An 11,688-nucleotide genomic window follows, 5' to 3' on the forward strand; every position below is an offset into this window, starting at 1 on the left:
GGAAAGGCAAAAGAATTAACATTTAGATTTAGACTAGAGTTTTAAGTTGTTTTCCATCTGTACCTCCATTTCTGTGAGGCCTACATAAAAATCAGTTCTGTGGGGCTGAAGAGGAATTAGCACCTACATTTTCTCTAGCATATCAAAACAGAACTCAACAGATTCATGGTACCTAGAAATCTCATCATGTAGCCTAAGTTCCTTTCAACAATGTGTACAGATTTCAGTATGAAAATTCAGTCATAAACATCCTGAAATTAGACATTCAAAGTACCATATATGAACACAGTTCTTTCTGGAAGTAGAAGAAAGGATGCCTCAATAATAGGCAATGGCCATTCTCACCATCCATCAGCTGGACCTCTTGGGACCCTGGGCGCCAGAAGAACATATTGGAGAGATTCATTTCTGAACATATCAGGGCTCCACCGAGACCAGTTACAAACCACATCTCATTGTGTGTGGGGCCCCTGTTACAGCTTCTCTCCACACAGGCCCCCACCACAACCACATCCAAATGTTTGTAGAATAGACGAATGAATGAATTTTAATGTCTTCTGATATTATGATTGATCTACTTGGTAGTATTTTTCCCAAGGCAGCATTTAAACAACTGAATTTATTCTAATTCAACCAAATTCAGTGTAGTAAAGATATTACATTATGCATTATAGTTACTAGCAAACAAACCTATCTCTCCTCCCCTCTCCCAAAAAGCAATGAAACTGAGTCAGACATGTACCTATAGCAACAACTTCTGCTTTTCAACCATCCTCTATGACATGTCTTCCAACTCACAAAGTTATCTGTTTTTAGTAATGGATGAGGGCTATTTCTTCCCTATTCTATATCCATATTCCAAAATTTGCTTGCTGAAAAAAAGATGTGGGCTCCAAGCTTGCCCCTTCTTGGATAAAAGTTCTACCTATCTATCTTATTGAATGTTGGAGGTGGGGGGGAGATGCAATTCTTTTCATTTAGGGCAAAATCGCAATCTTTACTAAGGTTAAATTTTGAGATTATTTGTAGTGAGACCATAAAGCCTCTAACTCTTTTTCGTTTCTCCACCTCTCTTTTCCCCTTGACTGCCTGCAAGGGGGCTTGGGCAGAATGAATTAAACTATACTTGCACATTTGAAAGCACTTTTTAATGAGATTTCCCTATGAAATCAATGTCATTCCTTCCTTTTGTATCTGATTTCTAGATGCAGAACAAACTTTTGGGCCCTGCCTCAAAGCTACGGCAAGTTCTGTAAAACAGTAGTTCTCACAATCTTATGAGGATAACAATGAGATGGGGGGAAAAACCATAAGAGAATATAACTTTTGGTTACTTTAGCTTTTTGATAAACTTTAGAGCCCGAGATACTTTCTCCAATTATTTGATATTCATATACTAAGTGGTACACAAACAACCGTTCAGTTCTTTAAACTAGTTACTATGACCTCCTGCCACCAGGTTAAGAAATACTGAAGCCACATTATCACATCATCTTTATATTATCACTATTCACAAGCCAGTCACTCAGATACCACCACCAAGTCATAAAATATGTGTGCGTTTGTGTGTAATTTCTATAATATGATAGTTCAGTCTAACATACTGATTCAAAAACTGAAATGTCATTGGTCTAAGTAGAACCCCATTTTCACCATATTAATAAAGATTGTGTGACAATACTCACTTTTCCAGACACATGGGTGAACTGATTTTATTTACTTGAAAGACTGCAAAATCCCAACTCTGCTACTACTATTGATGTGATTTTGAGTAAGTTGCTTAACCTCTCTGGATCTGTTTCTTCATCAGCAAAATAAGGGGGTTAGACTAGATCATCTATAAGGTCCCTTAATAGCTCTAAATCCTCGGGCTCCATAAGTAACATTTCATGTAATTCAGAGTTTTATTTCTCTTATTAAATAATAAAACTAATATAAGGGTTATCTACCCCAACTAAAAATCACCTATAACAATTTTACTCATTTATTATGACTCAAAGTTCAATCGGAGAGCAACATGTTTGTTACTTTAAAGTTCTATGGGTTTCAAAAAAAGAATTGGAGTGATCATGAGAATCATTTCATTAAATATTAAGCCCCCTAACTAGATTATAAACCTTGAGGACACTGCCATCATTTATCCATATTTTTTCCTCAGCCTATAACATAGTGCCTTAATACCAGAGTGGGAACTCATTACATGTTTGTTGAATGAATGAATGAATAAATGAATGGATGGATGGATGAATTGTAATATCTTCTATTATTACTGGTCTCCTCTAAACTATTTACCCTTAGGCAGCATTTTTTTAAAAAACTGAATTTATTCAAATTCAGTTACCTTTGGGTAAAGGATATGACACTGTGCATCTGAACCACTTACTACCAAATAGTCTTATTCCACCACCTTGTCAAAAGCAAACCACACCAAGTTCAAACTGTCAGAGTCACAACGAGTTTCATTTCTGAAGCATTAGTGTTTTCACTTACACAGTAACTATATCTTACTTAAAAAAAAAAAGAATCCCTTGATGTTATTTTTATATGTTTCCTCCTTAATCTGATTATCTCATCCCTTAGATTGATTTTCATTTTCTTTTATCACAATTGTCCCTTAACCTACAATATCACTTTGCCCGATTTTATTTTGTGTGACTTGTTCTGATTGTATCACTCTGAATTAAGTTGGTTTAAAAGCTGAGCATTACAGGTTCAATAAGAGCCCAAGAGACAAAAACTACACAGTAATTTGAAGGCAATTTTAGTACTATTTTTCATTTCAGCTGTAAAATGTTTTGATGCTTTTGCTTTGATTACAACAAAATATATTAGGAAATATCTGTTATTTGCCCAGATTGTCCCAGTAGAAATTGGAATAACATCCAGTAAAGTATTAACTTGGTGTAGTAAAACTAGGTGGTAGCCTAGTGGAATGAGAGAGCCAACAATAGTTTCCAAATTGATTGCAAAAAGTACTGGGAGGTTCTGATTCAACACCCTCTATCTTAGAGACATTATAATACAAAAAAGAGAGAGGCACTGTGGAGTACAGATTATGAGCCAACCTCAAAGCAAAGAAGACCTGGGTTCATGTCCTGCCTGGGACACAACCTATATGATCCTAGGCAAATCATTTATTCATTGGTAACAGGAGTTTCCTTTCTCAACTGTGTCCTTTTTCAATGAAATCACAGGCCTGGTCCCTATCCCTTTAGTACAAATAGAACCTTGTATACTGTAAGTTCTCAATATTTGTTGGTTTGATTAAAAGATTTACTAGGAGTTGAGAATAAAGGCCTATGTAAATTTAAAATTTAAATAATTATGTGTACCTATCAAACAAAAATTTTTTTTTCAATATTACAGGAATCTCCCCTCCAAAAAAAAGTATCTGAATAATTGTAAAATTTCACTTTGCCAAAATTCCACAGACCCAGTTCAAATCCTGACCTTCTGATACTATCTTCTTACACAGCAGAGTGCCTTATTGACTTTAGGCCCCCAATTAATGTATGTTGATTTTATTAAATAGCTGCAGAGCTATTAATTTTATTAATTAAAACTTATTAATAAAAGCAGTACCTGACCTGACCCACCAAAGTGAAAATTCATACTATGTGTGATCTCTTAAAGACTGTTCCATAAGCAATACAGCTGGCATTTCTGGGTTCCTATGATTTGTACTGTTTGTACATAATTCTCCCAGTTGTATACCATTTGGTTAAGGCCCAAAGTGTGTCAACAAAAATAAGATAAATTATCTTAATGCCTTGACTCTAGCTCTCCATATCAAATATCTTAAGCCAGTTTTAACTAAAAGATAATCATGATGATCACGGTAAAAAGCAAACACAAGGTCTAAGACAAAGACCCACTAATTTTTTTTTCAAGGCAAGATATAACTATCAAAAATTCATAGGCAATCATTAAAATAGATTTTGTTAGTAAGAAAACAAAAATATACAAATGTTTCAAGTGGCTACTAGTTATTACGCAAACTCTTTTCTCATTTTATGCATGTATACACACAATCTTTATCTAGAAATACACATGTGCATTTAGCCAATATTATTATACTGCAATAAACTGAATTGAGTTTCAAAGTTAAGTATGTGATCGCAGATATCCTCAATGAAACAGATTTACCAAGAAATCATTTTATGAAAAATTTTAAAAGCATACAAACCCATTCAGCTTATCCTTAATATTATAAATCAGTAATAATATTTGCATTTTGTACTTACATATAATGTAATAATCTTTGTTTTTTTGAAATTCTAAACCCCAGAGGTTAGGGCTGAATTCTTGAAACTTGATGGTAAATTTAACGTCTTGGTCTGGCTTGGCGCAGTTGAGCAGAGGTGTGTTTTCCTTTTTAATAGTGCATTTATCTGCTTGGTCTTTATCAACCATATAGACTTTATAATATTCATACTGGCCAACAGTTTTAGAGTCCACCTTTGGGCAGATTATATCCAGTTTGTCTCCTATCTGTGGGTATAGTACCAGTCCTTGTCCAGGTAGAAATCTAAAAGAACCAAAAACAGAAAAAAGATGACATTTGAGTTGAACTGAATAGCAATACTGCATAATACAATATTCCTAAAATTGCCCACTGGGCAGCTCTATACCCTCAATAACCAAATTTGTCCTATACCATGTCACCCTACCATGGGATGGTCTACCACTAAGGTCTTAGGGATCAAGATTTAAAGGGGTGGAAGGAGAGAGGAGTAAATACACCCTTTAAGAGAAGCATCTTGTGTTCTGTCCTGCTCTAATTATTTAACCACCCCCTCAGTTGTAATGTTTCAGTAGCTCTTTGTTCAACTCTGCAAGAAATTTTCCTTCATGGTGAGTCAGACTTTCCCACCTGTTTGTTTTGTATGTGTGTATGTGTGTATGTGTGTTTAAACGAATTGGCAGCTTTCCTGTATTGGGAATTCCATACAAAGATCTCATCAATCTCAGAGAACAGTGGATGTACTAACACTTTGTTGTCCTGTTATTTTCCATTTGCTGTTGATGTTAATTAACAGACAAGTTTCATCAAGAATGTTTCAAATTACTTATCATAATTAGTCACTGATCAAACAATAGGTTTTTTTATATACTGAACAAAAGAAATGTCTTACAAACCCATAAAATATAACTAGAAATAATTAGTTGTAATATTGATTCAGCTGCAAGATGAAGGACCCTCCTCTTGCAGGGACAACAGCCACTGTCCTTCTGTATTAATCTTTTTTTTTTTTTTTGGAGATGTATTTGCTCCAATTACTGCTTAGAAGCAACACTTTGGAGTGAAGGCTACTGATACAATATTCCCTAATGCCTGAAGCTAAAAGCTTCCCCCCCCCCCCGCCCCTCTTTCTCTTTCAGGCCCTCCATGCTGCTGAAAGATCTTTCTTAATGGAGAGTTTCTTTGAGAAGCTGAAACAAGAGCTTCCTAATGAACATCCTTCTACAACTGCTAACATTAAACAACACGCTTAGAAATCCCAGCTCATTCGTAGGCAGCCAAGCCTGCAGGCTCATTAAAATATTAAAGCCTGAGAACAAAGCCCTAGGTTTTGAATCCTTCCAATACAATCCTTTATTTAACTGAAGAAGCCCACCAGCCATGATTATTATTGGGTCATCGTTCACTAGTGAATATGAAAAAAAATATGGTTTAACACTCCCAATTTCAAATCCATATGGGGACTTGCTTAGTCCCATAAGCTTATGATTTATACTAATGAATGGCATTAATTTTCTCTGTAAGTGCATTATGTTAGTTCCGAAACAGCATGTAACATGACAAAGAGAAATTTAATTACAGGTTTATTTTTTTTTAAATGCCATTTTATGGCAGGAAAAATGTATGTTGTATACTACAGTAAGTCACTCTCCCTTGGGCTTTTTTCATGTTAGAGCTAAAAAAGCAAAAAACAAAAAACAAAAAACAACAACCCAATTTCCTCTTTAATGGCCTCCTTTGTAGCCTATTCATATTGCTCAAAAGTAAAACAGAAGTGAATCTAATATAGAAGCCCTCCCTAATGTAAAAATCAAAATGTCCATTTGGTTATTATGCTGTTGTTATACTAGAACTATAAATTAGAAACAACTTTCTAGTTGTACCCACAATCAACCCATGGTTTTTCCAGAAATGTAGATGACATAGCTTATCACAGTATCTTCTCTCTATTATTATTATTATTTTTTGCTGTATACATAGTATTTTCTTTGCAAGAATCAGTAAATGCAGTTCCCAGTAGTTGGCTGCTTGTGATGGTGTCCCAAATAAATTTTCTTATGAGGAACCTGAGTCCTAGAAAAATAAGGGACTTGAACAAAGTCCTACTGGTAGTAAACAGCAGTACTTGGATTTGAACATCCCCCTAGTTCTTTTACTCCACATCTAGCACCCTCTCCCACATCACACTGCTCCATAGCTAGAAGGTTCACTTTTAGCCTATATAGGAATCCAGGTAATTTAACCTATTCTGTAAAGGAAACAGATGGCCATCTGTCTACCACTAAACTTTCCTCCTGAAATCTAGCTTCTCAAAGCCTATTGTCGTCTACTACTACTACTACTACTACTACTACTACTACTACTACTACTACTACTATTTATATAGCACCTACTATGTGCCAGGCACTGTGCTAAGCACTTTGCAATTATTATCTCACTTGATCCTCACAATTCCCAGGTAGGGGGTGGGGTGGTAAGGTGCTATTATTATTCCCATTTTACAGATAAGGAAACTGCGGAAAACAGAAGTTAAGTTACTTGCCTAGGATCATACAGCTTGCAACTGTCTAAGGTTCAATTTGAACTTAGATATCCCTGACTTCACACGCAGAACTCTATTCATCGCACCACCTTCAGTGTGATACCTTACTGCAAACTCAAACTACCAAGATAGACATAAAACTGTTCTCCTCTCTACATGCCAATTCTTTCGTGTTCTGTTTCACCATCTACCAACTTCTCAAGAAGCAGAAGGCATGGAAAATGCCACTAGGCTTTCTTTCACTCTACATTAGCAAAATTCTGTGTGTGTTTTTTTTTTTAATTTTTTTTTCTCCTAAAGCTACCCTTTCCTCTCAATCACTGGAACCACACACACATTACACTCTTGTTATGCTTTTCTGAGAAGGGGTTCACAGGCTTCAAGCACACTGCAAAGGGAGTCCATAACACATGAGGTCTATGATCTTTTCCCAGACCACACTCCATTTCTAAATGACGTTTGCCACACTCTCCCTTTCTTTCTTCATTCAAGAAGCTCCTGAACTACTTATTTCTTTAAGAGAATTTTCCTGAATAAGACGTGGAGATTTTCTGTGTCAGCATATGTAGGACTACAAATTCCTACAAACTCCTGTGATAAACTTGATAAACTATGATTTGTCTTTTTTTTTAACTCAAGCTATGTTTATACTAAGAAAACAAAATGAAAAACTAAAGCAATTTTCTAAGTAATTTGAGGGTTTTTAAATTGCTTTTAAACTTTGATCACTTTTTTTCTCCTTTTTAAAATTTTATTGATATTTATTGTTTTTACATTACAAACATTTACAGATTACACCCACTTTTTGAGAGGTCTCTTGTAAATAAGCAAAATAGTTAAGTAAAACAAACAATACAGTGACCTCATCTGAAAGTACATGCAACATTTCACATACTCTGCCACTTTTTTTAATGAACAGAAACCTATTTTCTCTCTTTCTAACTCTATACCCCATCAGAAAAAAAGAAAAAAAATTCCTGCAACAAATATTCATCAAGAAAAACAAATTCCCTCAATATATGTATACAAATGTATGTTTCAGTCTGAACCCTAAATCTATCACCTTTCTGAAATGATCTCAATTACTTAGATATTTTGGGGAAAGCATGGGGGAGTGTGGGGGATATGGTATTCCTTGTATCATCTAAATAACTGCTTCAATTTTCTAATTCATTCTGCAAAGGTAAAACTAGACTTGATTAATATTTTAATCAATTTATCTATTCAACGTTTATTGAACATCACTTAGTTTAAAAAATAAGCTCACAGAAGATTAAGAGCACATTTATTTATCTATCTTTACATAGGACCCAACATATGAAAACAAGTGCTTGATAATTTTAAAAAATAATAATAATGGTAATCATGAAAATTAATAAAGCCAGTATCAATTTACATTTTAAAAGGCATTAAATAAAAAAGTAATGGTTTAATATATCAATCATTCAGTGTTAACACTCAAAACTGAAAAATGTGTCATTACGCACTTCTTTTCTTTTATTTACTGTTGGAGAAATTGGGCAACAGTTTACTATGTTGGTCTAAAGTAGTGATTAAACAATTCAGTAAAAAAAAAAAAAGTAAATTTATCTGCCATTTACCAGCAAGATAGGATCCAATATCTTATATCAAATGATCCAAAGAGTTTTACAAAGTATTAAAAATCTAAATAATCACAAATTTCCGTAAGAAAACTAGCCTACTTGCTTATTATACCACAGGTATATCAGAGAAACAGATAATCTCAGAATTTGAAGGACTTAAGAGGTCATCTAATCCAACTAATACAAGGACAAAGAATTGGGAACTCAGACCTGAGACAACTCATTCTTTTTTTGAATAGCTCTAATGGCTGAGAGGTTTTCTTGTAGATCAAGCCCATAAATGAGAATTCTTATGCACTGAAAAATGTGATTTCTCAATAGAAAGACAGTCTATGGTTGTTATAAAACTAAAACAGACTTCCTGGTTCCTCTTCCAAAATTCAATCTACTATACATGAAAAATTTTAAAATTAAATATTGACCTATCCACTGAATGTAGATCCCTTCTCCAGATGAATTTGTATACCCAGACATAGATAGCTCCTCCCATCTGTTAGGAACAAGGAAGTTGGGAGAAGTACAGCAAAAGAGCAGGAACTAACACAAGAGCCCAAAAATCATTATCAACAACAGCAACAAATATTAAATTATTAAATGACTACTATTCAATTAAGTTCAACATTTATTGAGCGTTTAAAGTGCAAAGCATAGTCCTAAGCACTTGTGCAAACAATGAGGGTAAGGAAATTCATCAACAAGTAAGTATAGTGTCTGTGTGTGTGTGTATGTGTGAGAGAGAGAGAGAGAGAAGGAGGAGAGGAGAGGAAGAGGAGAGGAGAGGGCAGGGGAGGGGAGGGGATGGGAGGGGAGGAGAAAGAGAGAAAACAAAATACATAAATGCATAAGCATTGTGAGCGAAACACTGAAGATGGTCATAGACTCATCTGCCCAGGACAATACAGTCGCTAGAACCCAGGTTTCATAATTCTCAGGTCAAGGCTTTTCCCACACTATTTCACTTTCTCCCGGGTCCCTTCTAAAAGTTTATCATCTGTCTAGGAGGTAAGACACACAGAAATGCTACACACTAGAAGGTGGAGTATAAAGTGACCAATGTGTTATGCTGGTGGTAACTACTATAGGAATGAGGAGGAATGATCATTCTAGGATAGTACTTTTCGAGGAAAGCCAAACACGATGGTGAAATTTGAGTTGCACCTGAAAGATGACAGAATCACAAAAGGCTGAATTGGGGAGGGAAGACATTGTAGGCCACAGGAGAAGTTTGGCTGAAACCTCCCCTCTAGTACTCCACTCCAACAAGATTTAGGGGATAGTAAGGAAAAAGGATCTCTTCTTGTCCACACATCCTCCTAAGATGGAATTTAAGGCATATAATCTCCTCCACCTATTTATAGCACATGTACATAATGATGAAAACTACAAAATCAGTGACAGATATGATGAGTTCAATTCAGCTCAAAGAGTCCCTTCTTTATGAACTGTCCTGTCCACGCTGTTTCATCTTAAATTTAACATTTAAAAAAAGAAACCGCTTCCAATTTTGGAGTTTTTTTGAATGCACTTTTAAAGTTGTAAAATGAAGTCAAAGAAAGTCAAAATAAACCACAATGGCTCACAAGTGTCACATTAAGAGCTATGGGGCGTAAAGCTTCAAGGCAAGAGAGCACATTAGCTGTGTCTAAAGCCCTGAGGCTTCTTTTAAGGTAGACATCTGAGAATGCAGGATCATAAAACATTGCCACCTGGAATGTATACCTAGCCCCACAGGGGGCTATAACCCCAAAGCATGAATAAAGCAGACTAACTGCATGGTTTTCTTTTTTACACAAAATTATAATTGATATCCAAAAGCAAACAATCTTTGTTTATCAATGAGGGAAGTTGAATACACAGGCAAATAACGGTGGCATACTTTTCTTAACAACAAAGCTATTTTAGACCATAATAGAGGTATGGTCCTTGTGTTCTTAGCATGATGTTAATGGGATCCTTGGTGTTACTACAGGTCTGTCCTAGGGCTAGGCCTCTAGAGTTAAACCTGCTGTAGTGGAAATGTAGTCTTAAAGGCAAATCACTGACCTATGTTCAAATCTCAAAAGCAGTGGTTATAAGATAATAAGATGTCAAGCTAAAACAGACCTCGAGAGTTCACCTCCTAGTCTGACCATTTCATTTTCCACATGATGAATTTGCTGTCCAAAGTCACAAAGACATCAGACCCAGGAATCAAACCCACATCCTGACTCCAAATTTGTTGCTCTTTCTACTACACTAGCTTTGTGGTCATGAGTAAGTTGCTATTTCTGAGTGCTTCCTTCTCTTTAAAATAAAGATAATATTTGTAATACCTACCTCCCAGAGTGGTTATAAGGAAAGAAAGCACTTTGTAAAAATTAAAGTACACTACACATGGAAGCTTTAATTATTTGTGTATGCATTTTGCTACCTATGAATTGCGTGTGTGTGTACAGACATATATGTCACATTATGAAATTTTTGAAGCTCATATTTTAGAGTGTAGAGTAGTTCACTGGTCTCTTATATTGACTTTGGAAGAAAATAAAAGAAGTGTAATAAGCCTAATGACAGTGCACTATACTAAATTAATATGATGTATCCATAGGTTAAATGTGAATTTCCACTGAGAGATGACACTGTTGAGTTTACTTCTAAAATAACAAGGTAGACCTCTTTTATAATATTGCTTCTTAGTTCTGTGCTTGTGGATATGATTAACACTTTTCGTATAGGATTCCTTGGCAATAGGTTTACTTTATATCTGTCCTTGTTATATTTGAGGGGACATGATTTGATCTGCCCTCATGGCAATCTGTATAATAACACGCCATGTCATGAACAAATTTTATTGTACTGCTAAAACATGGTAGCTAGAAAACTGAAAATGACAGTCGTTACCGTAATTCATCAATAAAAACCTGATAAATAAGATTAAATAATGTATAAAAACCTATTGTTATTGAAACAGAGGAAAAATTACAACAAAAACAATCTTTGCCTTTGCACTGTCTGTTCCTTACTATGCCTGCCCTGCCCTCTAACCTCTACCTCATGGTTTCCTGGGCTTCCTTCAAGACAGCTCAAACCCCACTTTCTGCAAGAAGCCTTGCCCAGATGCTAATGCCTTCCCTTGAGATTATCCTACTCCAATATCTGATATATGTACACACACTCACACACACAAAGGAGTGGATGACAGATAATATCTATTTGTGAGTATATATATAAATATACATGCATATAATATATATGTCCTTATAGAGATATCACCTATCTATCTATCTATCTATCTATCTATCTATCTATCTATCTATCTA

General features: G+C 35.2%; 1 protein-coding gene across 1 annotated transcript in view; it reads right to left on the bottom strand.

The window, feature by feature from the left end:
• LOC114046304 (ephrin-B2) overlaps window positions 1–11,688 on the bottom strand; it is a 51,694-nt gene that overhangs the window by 20,589 nt on the left and 19,417 nt on the right. Inside the window, exon 2 of the mRNA XM_027866605.1 lies at window positions 4,245–4,528. Within this exon, the coding sequence (XP_027722406.1) occupies window positions 4,245–4,528 (284 nt within the window). The remainder of the gene's footprint in view (window positions 1–4,244; window positions 4,529–11,688) is intronic.

Source organism: Vombatus ursinus, unplaced genomic scaffold, assembly GCF_900497805.2.
Source record: "Vombatus ursinus unplaced genomic scaffold, bare-nosed wombat genome assembly UNPS02014781.1, whole genome shotgun sequence".
NCBI lineage: Eukaryota > Metazoa > Chordata > Mammalia > Diprotodontia > Vombatidae > Vombatus > Vombatus ursinus.